This window comes from Eubalaena glacialis, chromosome 7 (genome assembly GCF_028564815.1).
Source record: "Eubalaena glacialis isolate mEubGla1 chromosome 7, mEubGla1.1.hap2.+ XY, whole genome shotgun sequence".
Taxonomy (NCBI): Eukaryota; Metazoa; Chordata; class Mammalia; order Artiodactyla; family Balaenidae; genus Eubalaena; species Eubalaena glacialis.
The window spans coordinates 72,789,879-72,808,353 of record NC_083722.1 but is presented as its reverse complement, the minus strand read 5'-3'; the positions used below and the strand labels follow the sequence as shown (position 1 = coordinate 72,808,353).

The following is an 18,475-nucleotide window of genomic DNA, read 5'->3' as shown; positions in this document are numbered from 1 at the left end:
CCCCTATGTCTCTGTCCTTCCATGAAGATTCCTGGAGCCACACTCCCAGGGCACAGCAGTAGAAACAACGTAGTCCTCAGTCCCTGTCAGGGGAGGGGGATTCTGGGCACTAACCTTTTAGTTGGAGGAGGAACAGTGTGTAAGGGCTGCCATTTGCACCAGCAGCGTCTTGAGGACCTGCCGTGTGCACGGCACTGTTGACCTAGGCCTAGGGGAAAGGTGCGCTATGGGCTAAGAACCCTTCTCGGCCTCCCAGGCAAGCGTTCAGGAGCTGGTGCTGAAGGAGCTCTGGAGAGTGGTGGCCAGGCCTTGCCTGTCAGACTCAGGAGCAAAGGGTATTCCCGAGCAGTGAAGCATCCACCAGCAGCTCCAGCAGGAGATAGGGAGCCACTCAATAATGCCACCTCGGCCTGCCCATGTGGATCTTGCCATTACAGCAATGCAGACTCTCCTGCCAGCAGCACAGGTGGCCTGGCGCCCCCGCGGAGGCCTCCGAGCTGCTGGCAATGTTGTCTGAGCAGGGCCTGCGTTCTTGCCTCGGCTGTACCCTAAGAGCCTCGTGTGTCCTGGACCCTGGGTCGGCAGCAGATTTGGGGCAGGGCCGTATCTGTAGCGGCAGGCACACTGGCTGACAGGTCTGGTGTCTCAGAGATCAGTCGCCACGGGCCAGTTAAGGTGAAGGCAAAGAAAACTCCCTTCCCTCTCAGCAAAAAGTGTCATCCATTTTAGAAGGTGTTCTGTTTAAAAGGATCAAAACACTTTGGCCCTTAACTAACCTTCATTTTTTCTTCTATCTGGAAAATCCACTCTTGTGAGATAACCTCCTTCCCTAGTGACACTGAGTGACTTGAGGTCCAGTTTTTGCAAGGGGCCAGAAATCCAGTGGGTAGGATACCTGGAGGATTTGGCAGGAAGCTACGTGTTGAGGTTAGTGATATGAGCCAAGAGGAGATGGGAGAATGAAGAAGGGCTCAAGGGAAAGCCAAGCTGAGGGGCCGGGTGGCCAGTGACAGTGCTCTGGCCCTTGATCCCGTGGCCTCACTCTGGCTGAGCTGTGAGCGTTGCCTGTGTACCGACTGCCTCCCCTCTGCTCCCGCCTCTTGCCTTCCCTTCTTTTCATGGCAGTGAGATTCAGTTAAACTGCTCACCTAGACCATACTCCATCCTGTGAGTCACTGGCTCGCTGGTGACTTTGGGCAAGTCACTCCTCTCCTCCAGTATCAGTGCTGGCAGCTGGAAAACCAGGATTCCAGGATCCTGACCCTGACCAACAGGGTGTTTATGAGGCTGAAAGCATGTGTTCACTGTGCCTCTTCCTTTGTCCTCAGAGCAGGTCACGTTTTCCCCATTTCTATACTGGGCACATCCCAGTCCTTGGCCAGCCTCCTGGCTTTGCCTGTAGGGGTATTTCTCTGTCACCCATAGTGACCCATTTATGTTTGGTTCCAGGTGGAGGAGATGTCAAGATCGAAAGTCAGAAGCTGAACTTCAAGGAGAAGGCCCAGGCGAAGGTGGGATCCCTTGATAACGTGGGCCACCTGCCCGCAGGAGGCGCCGTTAAGGTAGTGAGTGGGTCCTGGCGGGGACACAGCGGGGGAGTGGGGTTGGGCGGCTGGAGTCTGGGTCCCAGCAGGTGGGCACCTGTCACCGCCCCTCAGTCTCTTCAGGGGTCATGTTTCACCCACACCATTGCTGTTTCCATCGTCTGTCATCAGTCCTGAGCGAGGCAGGAGAGGTGAAGAGGCCCCAGCCCGGTCCCCTCTCACCTGTCCAGCTGGAGACGGAACGTTCTCCTGAGAGCCATGGCCTGCCTTTTTGAGCCCATCTCAGCCATGTTCAGAGGGACAGGGCTGGAGTGCAGGTCCCCACAAGGCCGGGGTCTGTGTGGTACAGTTCTCGCAGCACCTCCTGAGACGGGAGTGTTCGGTACCTGCTCTGTGTCAGGCTCTGTTCCGGTCCTGGGAGCGGGATGGCGCATTCTTAGCTGCCCATGATGGCAGGCCCGGCATCCATCCGCTCTGGAGGCCTGCGCGGCCGGGCTCTGGAGAGCACTCGGGTGGCGGGCTTCCCATCCTGGTTGGGCCTCTCCTCCCTTCCCTCCCTCTCTTCCCTTCGCACTCCTTCCACAGTACCGTGAGACCTTTTGTCTGCCAAGATGCTGTCTGTCCTTTGTTCCGTGTCATCGGGTAGCGGGGCCGTGGGGGCAGCGCCTTGCCGGCTTCCAGGCCTGAGGGCGGCTGCAGCTGCTCAGGGAAGGGTGGGCGAGGGAGAAGGGGACGTGAGCAGTGCTGCGGGCCTTCCCCCTGCATCTGACCGCGCAGCGCGGCTCCATCCCAGCCCGCGCTTTGTCCCGCCCCCCTCAGTGCTCCGTTCAAGCCCGGACTAGCTCCCTCTGTCGCAGCCTCTCAGGACGTGCTCCACACCTTGTGAGGGGCCGTTCTCTGGTCAGCACCCCCCGGGCACTAACTTGGGTGTAGTCACTTGTCCCAGGCCACACGACGGGCGCACGCAGACCAGGGCTCACGCCTGGGCCTTTCTGACCACAAGTCTTTTCTTTACTCACATCACCTCCCTTTCTTATCACTTCTGGAACTATTTTTCTAACACAGAGGCCCGTTTCTTTCACTGCTCTGATTTCTCCTGTTGTCACCTTTGGGCGTTCCCAGCACAGGCGTGCCAGCTCGCCAGTGCCTCCCAGCAGCCCTCCCTCTTGTGCTCTGGACTCACACTGGGTGTCCACGGCCGCCTCAAGGCCTTCCTCGCCAGGCCCCCACAGTCTCCCTCACACCTCCTTGGACACCTTCTTCCCTCCTCTGTGTCCCCAGGCCCCAGAAAGGTGCCCAGCACAGAGGAGGCCTGTGTCAAGGGGTGCATGAATGATGGATACACGGGCAGGGCTGCCCCAGGAATGGCCGAGAAAGCCTCTCCGAACACTCGCACGTGCAGGGAGTGCCCCGGGGTCCCTTAGGTCTGAGGTGGCGGCCTGCACCCCTCGGGAACTGGTTCAAGCTCCCGGAGCTCCCTAGCCCTAGTGGCTCCAGACCCACAATTTGAGATCGTTCCTTAGCTTGTTTGCTAACAATCTGCTGTCGTAAGTGTTTTGATCTGGCATCAGCCTTGTTGAGAAGCCAGGCACCTTTCACCTCTCATGTCAGAGGCTTCACGAAGCCTTTCGTCTCCCAGAGGAGGCTCTCAGAGCGTGTCACTGGCCAGGCTGCACTGCTTTCCTGCTCCAGAGCCTGAGTTCTTACCCAGCACCCTGCCACCCAGGCCAGGAGTTGGTCTGGGGGCGGGGGTGGGGGGTGGCGGGGGTGGGGGGCGGTGGGGGTGGGGTGGCGGGGGGTGGCACCTGGTCTAGACTCCCAGGTGACTGTACCTTGAGCCAATGGGGAGCGGCAGCAGCGGGGGTGGGGACTGTGTGTGAAACCCACCACCATCACCATCCCACGCCCTCCCCGACTGACCCTGCACTGTCTCCCCCACTGTTTCATTTGTAGACTGAGGGCGGTGGCAGCGAGGCCCCTCCGTGTCCGGGCCCCCCCGCTGGGGAGGAGCCGGCCGTCCCTGAGGCAGCGCCCGAAGCTGGCGCCCCCACTTCAGCCAGTGGCCTCAGTGGCCACACCACCCTGGCAGGGGGTGGTGACCAAAGGGAGGCCCAGACCTTGGACAGCCAGATCCAGGAGACAAGTAAGTGGCTGGGCTCGGCCTAAGGGCCAGCCAGGGGCCCTGCCACTGGCTGCAGATTGAAACTCCTTTGTTTCCTGACCAGAGTGTGGCCTGAATTTTAACGAAGGAACCTTTTATTTTCCAGGCATCTAATGATGACATTCTGGTCTCGTCTTCCGTCCCCCGTGTCCCCCCCTCTTGTCTCCCCCGTCACCCTCTCCCTTCCCTCCTCCCGTGTCACTGCAGATTGAGACCTACAGGCTGACGTTCCGGGCAAACGCCAGGGCCCGCACCGACCACGGGGCCGACATTGTCTCCCGCCCCCCTCCACTTCCCTGGCGGCCCCAGCTCAGGCACCTGGGCCCCTAGCTCCCTCTCCCGGGCTGCCATCTAGGCCCCTCCCTCCCTCCCTCCCTCCCTCCTGCCTCACTTGCCCAGGGTGGCAGCAGCCCCGCCCCCGTGCTCCCTCCACTCCCGGCCCCAGACCCAGCTCCCTGCTTGGCTCCCGTCCTCACCATTGCGCCGCTGCTCCACGGAGAAGGTTGGGTGGAAAGTGGGGTGGGGGAGGCTAGTTCGGGACCTCCTGGGATCTGGGTGGGGGGAGCCGGAGTCCAACCTCCTCTTTGTTCGTTTGGGTTTTTTGGACCAAACCCAAGAGAAACTGACATACCCTCCCTCCTCACTGGTCCATCTGGAGGGAAGAGTGGAAGTGGATGTCCACGTGACGGCTGGGTGCTGACTGCGTACCCTGGAGCCTGCTAAGCCACTGCCTCTTCCTTTGACCCTACAGTGGTGCCCACCTCGCAGGTGGCGCCAGGCACCTCTTGCTGCCCTCCCCCAAGTTAGTCAGGGGCAATGCTGCCTGTCCCCGCTGCTTCCCATACCTACCTAGCTGCTGTCACACTTTATCTTTTTTTTTTTTTTTTTTTTTAATAACCTGAAAACCGGTGGAGTAGTTTTGCAGGTTGAAGCCATGTCTGAATGAAAGTCGTTGGTAGGTGTTAAAGGAAACAGGGAGGGGAGATCCTGAAGCCTCCAGCTGGGAGGTGAGGCATTGGAGGCTGCCCTGTCTTGGGCAGCTCGGGGCCCCGGCCCCGGAGGTGGTGTGGGCAGGGCAGGCGCAGTGGGGGGCTGTGGGCTAGAGGGCAGGCAGGGACCGCTAGGGGCTGGTCAGAGTGTGGACTGGTGGTTCTGGCATTTTGTGTGTATGCTGCTTTTCTTTTCTAACCAAGAGGCTGGTTTTGGCATCTATGTCTGTCTCATTCCCTGGGATCTGGTGGGAGACAAGGTTGGGCTGGAAAGGGCCATGGAGGTCAAATTCCTCCAAGCCTGCAACCTAGGACACTCGAGCCCTCAGTTGCCAGGGAGCCCGATGTGTTCAGAACTCATGTGGATAGTGGGGAATCAAGTCTGGAAATTTAAAAAAAATAAGTACATGAGATGGCCCATCCAGGCTCCCTTACGGCCTGACTGGAGAGGGGAGAGAGGAGAGGCGAGGCCAGCCTAAGGGGTGTGTCCTGGTTAGGCCTGGTCTTGGGATGGCTGCAATGATAAGTCCCAGGAATTGTATTGACACGAAGATTCTTACTGCACTTGTATTTTTTGTATTAAAGTTTGCATGGTTTCTAATAAAGGATTAAAACGTAACAGTTTGTAGTGAAATGGCCTGGGAGTCTCCAAGGCTTCTCCTCTGGAAGAGCATTTTCTGCAGTGCAGACTTGGCCCCTCACACTCCCCACCTTCTCCTCTGGCACCCCTTGGCGCTGAGAAGGTGGGAGCTGCTGACCTAGCATCAGATTCGAAGTCCATGTAGAGGGAGGGTGTCTGGGCTGGGCAGGTGCTCTCGCTTTCTGAGGTAGCATTTTCTCCAGGGAGGTTCGACACCATCTCCCCAGCTCCCCAAGCACATACCAAGAAATTGCAGGGGTCTTGTGGAAAAAGCGCTCCCAGGGCCAGAGACTGTCCACACAGTGCTTCAACGGCGCCAGGGACATCAGGGCATCCGTGTTTTGTCTGCAAGAAAGGGTGAGATGAAACTGGGAGAACGCAGTGGGAGGTGGGGTGCCAGATGCAGTGGGGTGACAGTGCTGGGCCTAAAGGTACCTGCACCTGTGTTGATGCTGGGGTGGACAAGCTCTCGGTCCTTTTACTCCGTTGGCCAAAGGTAGGGGTGGGAGAGGTGACCCCGGCGGAGAGCACTCTAGGGGGCGCTGGAGTGATCAGTGTTCTGAAAGGTGGTTTGGTCACAGCTCCCTTGAAGGGTCCCACAGGCCAGAGATGCTGAGAAGGCCGCCCTGACAGGTGGGACCAGAGGCCGTGTGTGCTGTGTTCTGTTCTGCAGCCGTTGGGGCTGGAACGTTTCTGTACTTCCCCATTTGCTTATGGCTCAGCCGTTAACCATGTCGATCTGTGATTGTTGTTGCGATTTCCAGAACAAATAAAGCTCGTATGTCCCACCACGCAGGCCCTGTCTTCTGTATACGTCCTGGTTGTCTACGTCTTCAGCATCCGAGGCCCCCACAGCCCCCAGCTTGTCCCCTCGCATCGAGGGACTGGGGTGCAGCGTGCAGTCTTGACCTCAGTCCCTCGTCTGTGAATCTGTGGCTGTGACCAAAGGTTAAAGGCTGCTTGTGGAACTTCTCCGTCCCCCATTTGCCTGGGTTAGGAGGTGGCAGCCAGCCAGAGAGGATCCACGCTGCAGGCCCTGCCGTACGCGCAAGGACACTGCCTCCCACCGCGGCTGTGACAAAGACGACTAGACTGGGCCAAGCAGCACAAGCCAAGAACCCGCATGAGTGGTTCAGGTTCTTGAGGGCTGGGTTCTAAGCCCCTTGCTCTCCTAAGAAAGATTTTGGGGCCCTCCCTTCTGAGCCTTCACTCTTCCTCTTGGTTTGGGGAGCCCCAGCGGATAGCGATGCTCACAAGGGATAAATAGAACTTTATTTTAAATAAACATTTGCACTCTGTACATGGCCCCAGCGGAGACGGGGCTTAGTCGTCAGCTGTCTTGCGCACATCAAAGCTGCCACAGGGCCCGCGCAGCAGCTCTGCCAGCAGCGCAAGCAGCTGCCCGTGCTCCTCCTGCACACAGGGCGGCAGTGCAGCCAGCTCACTGCGCAGGCTCCGCTCCACCATGCAGCCCAGGGCCCGGCGCAACTCCCGCAGCAGCCGCACGGTGCGTGAGTCGCCCTCCAGCCGCAGCAGGTCGCTGTCACTAAGGGAGATGGTGGCCCGGCGCCCATCATCTAGAGGAAGGGAAAGACGCGGGGAGCCCGGGTGAGTGAAGCCGGACCCGTGAGGAGACAGAGCAGCCGGAGGAGCGGGGGGTGTACAGGTACCCACCACGGATGTGGACGTCCCCGTCGGTCAGTAGCAGCACAGCTAGTGGGTGCACCTGGGAGGAGTCCCGGACAAAGACGCTGCCATTGGACTTGACAGCCATGAAATACGTCAGCCATCGGCTCCGTAGCCGTGTGGCCTCCCTAGGGAACAAAGAGCTGGGTGAGGCCCCCCCTGCTCAACCACCCCAGCTGCCCTGCCCCAGCCTGACAGTCCCCCACCTGTTAATGGTCGACTTGTGCAGCAAGATGTTGCCGGATTTGGTCCTATACGTGACACTGTTGGGCTTGAACTTGCCCTGCCGGGTCACCTTGCCCTGCCTCACCTGCAAGGATGAAGGAAAAGGTGGGTGGGTTGAGCAAGGAGCTGGGATGGAAAGAGAGGTCACGGCCTGGGGCCCCCTCCCCGAGGCAGCACCTGGATGAGGTTGGGGTAGAGACCCGCCATCAGCACACCCTTCACCAGCTCCTCCTCCTCACTGTACTCGTTGCACTGGGCAGAGGCCAGGGTGCAGTCCGAGGGCTTCCCCACCAGGAAAGCCTCATAAATGTTCTCTGAGAACTGCTTGATGAGTCCTGGGGAGGCAAAGTCAGGGTGAACCTAGGGCCCCTGGTTCACAGCTCACCGTACACCGGCCCAGTGCGAGTGGGAAGGGTGGAGGGGCTCAGGGCAGCTCGGGACCCGCTGACCGTGGATGAAGCGCAGGCTGGGCGCATAGAGCAGGTTTTCCTCCAGGTAGTTCTCACGAGAGCTGCGGTCCTGCCAGCGCAGCACCTCCTCCCAGCCGGACACAGCCCGCACGAACGCCAGGTGGTCACTGCCACTGTCGTGGCTCAACAGTGCCTTCACCTGGGAGGGGAGGAGGGTGCCAGGGTCACAGGGCAGGGACCAGAGGAAGCCACCTCGGGACCGAAGGGAGCAGAGGGCCACGCAAAGGCACTGGGTCTGACCTTGTCCACCTCCGCCCGGTTCTGCAGGCTGCTGCTGAAGGGGTCCCGGGTGAGGCAGGAAACGACCACTAGCAGCGGGTGCAGGCAACGGAAGATGGCAGCCAACACTATGGCCTTGGCCAGCCGTGGGTCAGTGGAGATGTGGGCCAGGCGCTGCCCCAGAGTGGTCAGGTACTCCCGCTGGTCCAGCACCCCTGCAAGTTCAGCTGTCAGTCCCGCCCCTGACGGCCATTCCGCAGCCCGGCCCAGCCCTGCACCACTCACCGATCTCCTGGAGCAAGATCACGGCCTCGTCCACCGCCTTGATGTTTGGACTGTCCACGGCCTTGGAGAGGAACTCCACTGCCTACAGCACGAACAAGGCGGAGCCCGTTAGCCCGCACCCCACCTGCACCTTCCCAGGGCCCACCCCGCCCACCTCTGCCGCACCGTCTTCTCTGGCATGTGGATCTTGGCTTGCAGCACCAGGTTCTCGAGGGGCGTGCGCAGGATCTCCGGCACCTGGAAAGGGGCCATCTTCTCCAGCCGGCTCCGCGGGAAGAGGTGGTAGGCAAAGCCCGACTGGCAGCGGCCCGCCCGGCCCCGGCGCTGGATCACGTTGGCTCGTGACACCCACACGGTCTCCAGGCAGGACACCTGGGGGAGGGGGCAGGTGAGCAGCCACACAGACCACACGCCTTCCTCCATGCTCCCCTGTGCCTGGCCTTCACCTCACTCAGCTCCTCAACTGCCCCCCACAGCAGGGACACTGAGATCCCACAGGTGTGGCCTTCTCCAGACACACAGGCCCAGGGTAGATCTGGGCTGGGGCGGGGCCAGGAGATGGGTGCCACCTTGGTCTTCAGGTCGTAGCGTTCCTCCTTGTGCAGACCGCTGTCCACCACGTGCACAATGTCATTGATTGTGATGGAGGTCTCAGCGATGTTGGTGGCCAAGACAATCTTGCGCACCCCAACGGGAGGCTGCTGGAATATGGCCTTCTGGTCCATCATGGGGATGTTGGAGTGCACTGGCGGGCAGCAAGAACACACTGGTCACGGGCACTGCTCCGGCCAAAACCTCCCCATATGAGGGCAGGCAAGGATTTTGACCCTATTTTGATGAAACTGAAGTCCAGATCAGTAATATGCCCAGTAGAGGTCACAAAGCCAGCAAAAAACTAGTGCAGCCTGTTAAGAAACCCAAGGCCCTGAGCCCCAGGTGAGTCACTCCCCAGGACAGAGGGCAAGCCTGGTGTCGGGGGCCACCGTCCTTGCACACATGCTCTCACCTGGCAGGATGAGGTACTTGCTCTCATGCATGCCCAGGGCCTCCTGGAGGCGTTGCTGCACTCCTTTGATCTCCTGCCACCCAGGCAGGAAGCAGAGGATCCCACCTGTAAAGGGCCCTGCAGGCATGAGCTAGTGGCTCCCGGCAGATGGAGAGCAGGGGGGGCACGGGGCAGAGAAGAAAGCACCCACCTGGTTCCCCGCGGGCATCAATGTGCAGAACCAGATCAGTCACGAGGTCCAAATCGAGAGCGCATTCATCCTCAGACTGGGGTGGGGGAAGAGAAGCCAGTCACAGCCCCGGGGCCAGGGGTCGAGTACAGGACGCGGCCACCGTGACTCGGTGAGGTCAAGGCACGTGACACATCACCTCCAACCCTCACCACACCCTTGCCAAGCAGGCCTGATCATTCCCATTTCTAGCAAGGAAACCAAGGCTTGGGAAGGAGGAGGGGAATCCATGGAGAAAAGGCCAGGAGCCGTGGGCAGGACGGGGCGGGCGTATCCCCTCACCTCGTGGTGCCGATGCCGGTGTGGGTACTGGTGCTTGCCCAGCTTGGCCAGGATATCCTCCAGGTAGTGCTCCTTGACAGGGTACATGAAGCCAGGCACCTTGATGACAGGGCAGCCACCAAAGTAGCGGGAGAAGCGCTCGTTATCGCCTGTGGCACTCATGAGCACCAGCCGCAGGGCCGGGTTGAGCCGCTGCAGGCCCTTGAGCAGAATCAGCAGGAAGTCCGTGTTCACGTCCCGCTCGTGCACCTCGTCCACGATGACGTGGCTCACGCCCTCCAGGCTGGGGTTGCTCTGCAGCTTCCGTAGCAGGATGCCCACTGTACAGAAGAGCAGAGCCCCGCCTCGGGCTGGAGGCTTGCTTTCCAACCGCACCTGGAAGCCCACGTTCCGGCGCAGGGAGGGGCCCAGTTCGTGGCTGACCCGCTGTGCCACGGACACAGCCGAGATGCGGCGCGGCTGAGTGATGATCACGTTGCAGCGAGCACCTCGGCCCTCGGTCACGTAGCGCTCCAGCAGCAGCTGGGGGATGCGCGTGGTCTTCCCACAGCCCGTGTCCCCGGCGATGACCACCACCGGGTGCTGCTCGATGGCACTGAGGATGGTGTCCCGATGAGGGTCCACAGGGAGCTGGGGGGCCTCCTGCCAGACCGGCCCTCGCCGCCGCCACAGCTCCAGCAGGCTCTGGCTCAGACGCAGCTCCTCTGTTTCTGACAGGGGCACGTAGGGCTTGCCTGTGATAGGGTCACCCAGCGGCCCCGAGTCCTTGCCCAAGGGCAAGATGTCATCACTCTGCAGCCGGAGCTCTGGGGAGATCCATGAACTGTCCATGGGGTACTGGGGGACGGGAGAGGCAAACAAAATGGTGAAGAGAAATACCTTCTTCTCATTTACCCACAGCCAGCCAGCCCCTCCACACAATTCACCTTGGCCAGAGGCTATGGCCCACCTGCTGGGCAGAACTCAGTCCTCAACTGCCCTGGGACCCTCGTGGGCAAGACAGGACTGCTCAGGGCAAGGGTGCACCCAGGCTCCATCCCCAGTGGGGAAAGCGGGGAGTCACTACCACCTGCTGCAGGTGAAAGCTTTTGGTATGGGTAGATGAAGGCGGGCAGGTGAGGAGGAATGTGGGGCTTCTCTTACGTGGTTCAGGAAAGTCTCTATCTTGCGGAGGATGGGTTCAGGCACCTGGATGGTACACGGCCGGCGCTGGGTCTCACCCAGCTCGCGCAAGGAGGCCAGGTTATACATGGCGTGGGTGAGCGGCTCGTTGTTCCGGTCCACCAGGCCCAGGCTCTGCAGAGGGGACACGGGCGGCTGGTCTATGTCTGTCTCCCCAGAACTGGCTCAGACCTGCTCAGGAGCTTGAGAGAAGTCGTGCAGAGCAACCTCTTTTCTAAGACATTTTTGGGTTTGGGCCGATATGGTGCAGGAGGGAGAAATTAGGAACCAGGAAAATGTTAAGTCTCCACCAAAAAAAAAAAAAAAAAAGTTAAAAATGATTCAAGAAAAACCAGACCTGGCGTGTCTGAGTGTTACAACCCCCACCCACGCAGACGGGCGCCGCAGAGAATCCTCTCCCCGAGCAGCCAGAGTCCCCACAGCAGCCCAGGCTCACCTCCATGAATCCTCACCTGAGACAGGCGGGCCAGGCCCTGAGCCAGCCCGGAACCCAGTCGCAGGCTCCTCTGCCTTCGCTGCCTGCCCACCCCCGCCGCATTTCACGTCCAGCTGCCACACCTCCACCTGTCTCTGCATGACACCCAGTCCACCGTACAAACGTACATGGAAGTTCCCGTAAATACCTACTTATGCAACTTGATAAAATAAGCCACTGGAAGGGAAACTCTCTGTTTTATTTCCCTATATGCCCAAAGCCACCCCACCAGAAATAAGACAAAGCATTCCAACACATTGGGCAAGTGTGGAAAACCAGTCATTTTCCCCTATAGTCTGTCATGTCCGGATTCCGCACACCCTCCAAAACCCAGAGCAAACACTTCCTCCTTTAAGAAGTCTACCTGCACAGGGACCAATCCCCTTCCCCCAGCCTCCTCGTGCCAGAACAGAAGAGGTGCCAACAGGGCCACCTTGCTGCAGGGGAGGCCTCTGTCCTTTCCCAGGACTGTGAGAATTTACCTACAGCCTCTCTGACCGGGGGCAGGCAGCTGCTCTCAGAACACTGCTGCCACCTGGAAGCTTGCTCCTTCCTGAGACAGGCCTCTACCATGCTGAGGGTCGTCTTCTCATCACTTTTTTGTTTGTTTGTTTTTGTTTTTTGTCAATGCATTTATTTTTCAGTTTCAATCTGTAACGGTTGCTTAATAAAATCAGTCAACGAAAAGTGATTTTTTGGGGACAAATGTGGACATTAGCAGACTGAACAATGGTGACAGGTGCAATCTTATTCCAACGTTAGTTTTCACAAATTTGAATTAAATGCTCCCAGGACAGTGGAAATACCCTCCAAAAACAAGAGTTCTTGGGAACAAGTTCATCACTGTTTTTGTCTATCAAATTAAAATTCAGACTTCCTCAAAGTTCTCCCAGTTAGCCCTAGTTCTGTCCTCTTGGGCCACAGGTAATGACACATCCATTCCCTCTCACCATTTACCTGAGCCCATCCCTCTTCAGTTCTCCAGGATCTTGTTACCCCTCACTATCAGCTCTATCTAAAATTCAGTTCCCAGAGCCAAATGTACACCAAAGGTATATCCGACCATTCAGCGTAAAACAGGGCCTCCTTACTCTCTCATTCTGCAAACCAGACCCCCACGGGTTCAGGTTAACTCCCACAACTGGGGTATCAGCTGACCTCCAAAGCCGCTTCAAAATGATTGCTAGTAGGGCTTCCCTGGTGGCGCAGTGGTTGAGAATCTGCCTGCTAATGCAGGGGACACGGGTTCGAGCCCTGGTCTGGGAAGATCCCACATGCCACGGAGCAACTAGGCCCGTGAGCCGCAACTACTGAGCCTGCGCGTCTGGAGCCTGTGCTCCGCAACAAGAGAGGCCGTGGTAGTGAAGAGGCCCGCGCTCCGCGATGAAGAGTGGCCCCCACTTGCCGCAACTAGAGAAAGCCCTCGCACAGAAACGAAGACCCAACACAGCCAAAAATAAATATAAAAATAAATAAAATGATTGCTAGCTGTAAGCCCCACTGCCTTCACCTGGATGTTGATCCCTTCAATCTTCATCCTAGATGAACGTCGCATGGTTTGCTTTGGCCACAAAGCCCAAGTTATCAAGATCTTTCTAGATACCAAGTCTGTCCCTCAACAGAGACAGCATTTCTCCAGCTCCATACCATTCAGAATGATAAGCAGGTCTCCTCCTGGCTTCACCCAGGTTCCAGCCAACAGTGCTGAAACAGCTGAGCTCACGGGCAAAGCACCTCCACAGGGACTGTGCAGAAGCCCTGGAAACAGCACCCCACAGCCTGACAAGCAAGGCTGGGATACCAGATACTTATGTGCCCAGGCCAAAAGCCTGGCAGTGGTAGATTTCATTTTCTGGAAAAGTGGACCATTTGCCAAGGGTAGCAGGGAGCTCCAAGACATCTCATGCATCACACCAGGGACCTTGCACTCACCTTCAGTTTCTTACAAGCCAGGGCTGCCGCCTTATTCTCTGCCTCTGCTTTGCGACGCCCTTTGGCGACAAAGGTCATGGGACAGGGCCAGAGTAGGGTGAGGGTGGACAGCTTGGTCTTGGTGCCCACAGTATGGAACTGCATGAGGTTCTACACAAAGGGCAAGAGAGATGGTTACAAAAAAGCAGGGAATGAAAACATCCAGGAGTTCTCAGAATGCCGAGGAACGCAGAGATGGATTTAACCCCCATCTGAGCAGGTACCAAGCATCAGCCACAAACGAAGTGCCACTGGACAGGCAGAAGCCAGCCCTGTGGGGCTGCAGCTCCCGGATCCTGGCCTTGCTTCTCCTGTGGTACCACGATTTCACAGCAGGAAACGGCATCTGGGCAACGCCACTACCTGCCCTCCTAGCCCACTGTCCTCTCAGCACTTTCAAAGCAAACAGGTGTGATGGTAGCTGCGGGTTGAAGCTGTCAACACAAGCTAAAAACCAAGCACATCCTGGGGGATCAAAAAGGCCTTGCACCTGGAGAGAAGCTCTGCTTAACCAAAGCCCCTCAGCTTGACAACAAAGATGAAAACCTCAGCAAGTCAGCCACCCCTCCCCAAACCCTCCTTTCCTGCCTGCAACCCTTGAACAGATATAGGTCTTCCACTCCTACAGTCCCCAGCCCCCTCCCTGTGCTCCAGTGTTCTGACTTCCAATCTGTCCCTGCTGCTTCAACCCTCCAAGGACCTGGAGTTCCCCCAGCTGGCCCAGGCTGGGCTTGGAGAATGGGCATCTTCGGCCCTCCCGTATACCTGTAGTCTCCCTCCCACCTGGTCTGGAGGAAAACCAGACTTGACCAAGCCAGCTCCCCAGTCACACACACTTATAGGAGACCCAGCTCACCTTGGCTGTGGAGGACGATGTCGCTATCTGAATCACCTTGGCCAGAAGGTTCTTGGGAAGCGGAAACTGGGTCAGAGCCCTAATAGCACTGTCGTCATCTGTCATTTCAAAGGAACCCCCCCTGGGAGGACCGAAAGTTTAGGTGAAAAAGCACTCTCTCTTCCTGGACCAATTTCACCTGCTCTGAGACCCAGGGGCTAGGATATTGCATAGTTGCAGTAGGCAGCCAGGAGGCTGGGGCATTTCCACTTGGCCTGTGATCCTCTCACAGACACAAAGCACACCTGGCGCTCCCTCAGTTCCCCCAAACAGATAGGAGGGTAGGGGCAGGGGGCAGGCAGAGTAGTTACTGGGCCTCTGAAGGACCCAAGTGTGAGCTGGAGGGAGGGTCCGTGCTGCTGTTTCGCAAAAGCCCAGCCATACAGTACATGGCCACAAATGGCTTTCCCCAAGAACAGGTAGATGTACCAATGAATAACAGAGACACGGACTGAGATGTGGGGCAGGGACCCTCCCATCTCAGAGAAGACTCCCTGGGAACACCCCCCACCCCATGTCAAGGTGCAGCCAGCTTCCCCTGCATTCCCTGCCCCTGGCTGTACCTCGAATCCCTGAGTGGGGTGTGGGAGTCCTGCTGGGTCATAGACAGAAATTCAGTGACATCAATGGTCCCCTCTTCTAGCTCTTCCTCCTCATCCTCCTCTTCCTCCCGGCCCAAGGAGCGGGATAGGCCCCCAGGTCCCCCTGGCCGGATGCTCTCAGGATTCAGCTGCCGCCAGGAAGTAGGTGGCATGGTGGGTTCTGGGCGCCACCAGCTGTCAGCCGGAGAGCCAAAGCGATCGGCTAGCACGCGGTATTTGGCTGCATCAAACAGCTCATTCCGGGGACCCAGCAGACCCCAGCCCTGGGGAAAAAAGGGGCGTTGTGAGGGCCCATACCACCCTCACACCTCAGGCTGCTCGGAACCTGCCCAGTTACACCGTAAGTCCCTCATGTGTGGGAGCCATGCTTTTTCACCTGTCTACTCACCTCAGGCCCTAGTCCAGAACTGGGCACAGAGAGAGCACTTAACATGTCTAGCTTCAACAGATGACAATGACAAGGTAAATTCTTACAGCTATTAAGACAAAAGACCAAAGAAACAAAACAAAACAAAGAAAAACCCCACAAAAACCCCACAGGGCAACGGGAAGCAGATGCATTCACAAAGTGATCTAGAAAGCTTCAGTGAGTGTAGCAATTAGGAAATATGTCGTCTACACCATAAAACAGATATACCTCTGACACAAGAATCCTATGCTGGGAACATACTCTAGAAATAACACCAAACGTTTTTAAAGCCAGTTATACAAAAATATTATTTTAAAATATATTACAGTTTCATTCTTTTCTAGAGAGAATCAAGTAAGACATTTGCCGAGTCTCTAGCATGTACAAAGCAACATGCTTGCCACCCTGGGCACCATCAGGAGAGATGAGACCTGGTCTCTGCCCTCAAGAAGCTCAAAATCTAAGAGGCAGAAGAAAAATGCAGAAAAACAGAGTCTAAAGAACAAAAAAATAAGCAAGACGCTAGAAGAACAGGAGTAGCACGTGAATAGAGCACAAGGTCAAGAAATTCAAGTTGGGAGTGGTAAAGACAACACGGGTGAGCCAGGCACATCAAGAGGGTTTCAGACATTACAGCCATGTGACAGTGGACGGCAGGTGCCAGAATCCAGGCACCGCTCCACAGTGCGGCTTCAGCCCCACCTGACTCGTGACAAGCCGAGGAGTGACCACTCACTTCTTAAAACTCTCTCCTCGGGGACTTCCCTGGTGGCTCAGTGGTTAAGAATCCGCCTGCCAATGCAGGGGACACGGGTTCGATCCCTGGTCTGGGAAGATCCTATATGCCGCGGAGCAAATAAGCCCATGAACCACAACTACTGAGCCGGCGCTCTAGAGCCCAAGAGCCACAACTGCTGAGCCCATGTGCTACAACTACTGAAGCCCGCACACCTAGAGCCCGTGCTCCGCAACAAGAGAAGCCACCGTAAGGAGAAGCCCATGCACTGCAACAAAGAGTAGCCCCCGCTCGCTGCAACTAGAGAAAGCCTGTGCGCAGCAACGAAGACCCAACGCAGCCAAAAATAAATAAAATTAAATCTTTAAAAAACAACAACAACAACAACTTTCTCCTCAGATTTCTGAAAGAACCAACTGTAATTTAAAATGTAATCAGGTAGCTAGTGGGAAGCAGCCACATAGCACAGGGAGATCAGCTCGGTGCTTTGTGTCCACCTAGAGTGGTGGGATAGGGAGCGTGGGAGGGAGACGCAAGAGGGAGGAGATACGGGGATATATGTATACATATAGCTGATTCACTTTGTTATACAGCAGAAACTAACACAACATTGTAAAGCAATTATACTCCAATAAAGATGTTAAAAAAAAAAAAAAGTAATCAGGAAGGGACTTCCCTGGTGGTCCAGTGGTTAAGACTTCACCTTCCAATGCAGGGCGTGCGGGTTTGATCCCTGGTCGGGGAGCTAAGATCCCACATGCCTCGCAGCCAAAAAACCAAAACATAAAACAGAAGCAATATTGTAACAAATTCAATAAAGACTTTAAAAATGGTCCACATCAAAAAAATCTAAAAAAACAATAAAATGTAATCAGGAAAATTCTATTCACAACAGCAACAATAACCATAGCCTACCTAAAATGAACTTAAAGGAATAGATTTACATATTTTTTTAAAGTATAAAACTTGGTAAAAGAACACAAAATATGGGAGTTCCTGATGATGAAACTTTTCTGCGTAAAGAGACAAAAGCCTCCTAAATTAACCCGTGTAACATAACTCCAATCAAAGTCTGGATAGACTTTTTGGGCACTTGACAAATTGATTGTCAAATCTGTGTGGAAGAACAGATGCCTGAGAACAGTAGGATTCTGTGACAGAGAATGTGCAAAGGGCACGCCACACACATCCACATGCATGAAAGCACAGCCACTCAGGGCAGGGCAGTACGGGTGCCTGGCCCAAGGCTCAGCCTCCGTGCTTCTGCGTCACGTCACCGCCTGCTTACAAGGACAATCTGATTATACAGAAAACACATAGAGCACACTCCCCCTTGGCCTTCCCCAGGACGCCAGCATGCTTACCTCCCTGCCTCCCACTCACACACACCCCCCCCACAAGGCCATGAGATGTTCCTGATGATGAACACCCACCCAACCCGCTTCCCTTCCAGGGCTCCCCGTGCTGGCTCATGCTTCCCCACCAACCCGCTCTTCCTCCCTCCTCCATCTGAGCAGTCACGGTCTTTTCCAGCTCTTTAATAACCCCAGAAGAAAACTCCTGCACTGCTGCTACTGGCATTCTCACCTATCCTGTGCCCCCAACTCTGGTCTTGCCTGACCCCACTGCTATTAGGGACTATTCCTAAAGGCAAACTCAGCTGTGTCATTCCACCAATTACCACCGGTCAGCAGACCTAGCATCCACAGGATCAATCAAGACTCCTACCTGAGACACCTAAGGGCTTGGTGTTCTGGCTCCTGCCCACCTGTTCGCACCATCGCCAAGCACTCAGACCCACGTTCACAATCCTCTAGTTGCTCGCGTGCACCCAGGTTCCATGCCTCTGCGCCCTCTATCTGGAGTGCCCTCTCCATCCCTGTCCCTGGAAAACTTCTACTCACTCTTCAAGAATAGCCTGCTTTATTCAGGAGGCTGAGGTGCACCTCTCCCCTCATGTGGGTGCTTCCTCTCTGGGCTGTGGCTGCCCCAAGAGCACCCTCAGTCACCTCTGTGCTGCCAGCACCTCACACCAAGCCTGAGGGCAATGCTTAACAAACACATCTAGTTTGGGAGGAAAAAAGCTGAACAAATTTGAGTACAAATATTGAGGAATGAATGAGCTATACACTCCAGAATATATAAAGAACTCCCATAACTCAACAACAAAACGATCTGACTAAAAAGTGGGCAAAGGACTTAAACAGACATTTCTACAAAGAAGATACATAAATGGCCAATAAGCACAAGAAAAGATGCTCAACATCACTAATCATTAGGGAAATGCAAATCAAAACCACAATGAGATACCACCTCATACCCATTAGAATGACTACTATAAAATAAATAAATAAAATGAAAGAAAACAACAAGCGTTAGTGAGGCTGTGGAGAAATTAGAACACTTGTGCACGGTTGGTGGGAATGTATAATAGTACACTATGGAAACAGTGTGGCAGTTCCTCAAAAA

The 18,475-nt window shown here is 56.2% G+C and overlaps 2 protein-coding genes across 10 annotated transcripts in view; one reads left to right on the top strand and one right to left on the bottom strand.

Moving 5' to 3' along the window:
- The window catches only part of MAP4 (microtubule associated protein 4), a 113,464-nt gene extending 107,339 nt beyond the window's left edge, over positions 1 to 6,125 (top strand). The window contains exons 20-22 of one of the 5 annotated variants that reach the window (XM_061196680.1): positions 1,450 to 1,562; positions 3,498 to 3,687; positions 3,812 to 6,125. In XM_061196680.1, the coding sequence (XP_061052663.1) occupies positions 1,450 to 1,562; positions 3,498 to 3,687; positions 3,812 to 3,819 (311 nt within the window). In that variant the 3' untranslated portion in view covers positions 3,820 to 6,125. The other 4 variants (XM_061196682.1, XM_061196685.1, XM_061196684.1 and 1 more) reach the window with 4 other exon arrangements.
- A 459-nt stretch (positions 6,126 to 6,584) lies between these two features.
- DHX30 (DExH-box helicase 30) overlaps positions 6,585 to 18,475 on the bottom strand; it is a 30,785-nt gene continuing 18,894 nt past the window's right edge. For all 5 annotated transcript variants that reach the window (XM_061196688.1, XM_061196687.1, XM_061196690.1 and 2 more), the window contains 16 exons: positions 14,823 to 15,124; positions 14,221 to 14,341; positions 13,326 to 13,475; positions 10,880 to 11,032; positions 9,737 to 10,573; positions 9,416 to 9,491; positions 9,226 to 9,330; positions 8,789 to 8,964; positions 8,385 to 8,591; positions 8,220 to 8,301; positions 7,956 to 8,149; positions 7,695 to 7,854; positions 7,423 to 7,580; positions 7,227 to 7,330; positions 7,009 to 7,148; positions 6,585 to 6,911 (listed from right to left, as the gene is read on the bottom strand). In XM_061196688.1, coding sequence (XP_061052671.1) covers positions 6,658 to 6,911; positions 7,009 to 7,148; positions 7,227 to 7,330; positions 7,423 to 7,580; positions 7,695 to 7,854; positions 7,956 to 8,149; positions 8,220 to 8,301; positions 8,385 to 8,591; positions 8,789 to 8,964; positions 9,226 to 9,330; positions 9,416 to 9,491; positions 9,737 to 10,573; positions 10,880 to 11,032; positions 13,326 to 13,475; positions 14,221 to 14,341; positions 14,823 to 15,124 — 3,219 coding nt within the window. In that variant the 3' untranslated portion in view covers positions 6,585 to 6,657. The remainder of the gene's footprint in view (positions 6,912 to 7,008; positions 7,149 to 7,226; positions 7,331 to 7,422; positions 7,581 to 7,694; positions 7,855 to 7,955; positions 8,150 to 8,219; positions 8,302 to 8,384; positions 8,592 to 8,788; positions 8,965 to 9,225; positions 9,331 to 9,415; positions 9,492 to 9,736; positions 10,574 to 10,879; positions 11,033 to 13,325; positions 13,476 to 14,220; positions 14,342 to 14,822; positions 15,125 to 18,475) is intronic.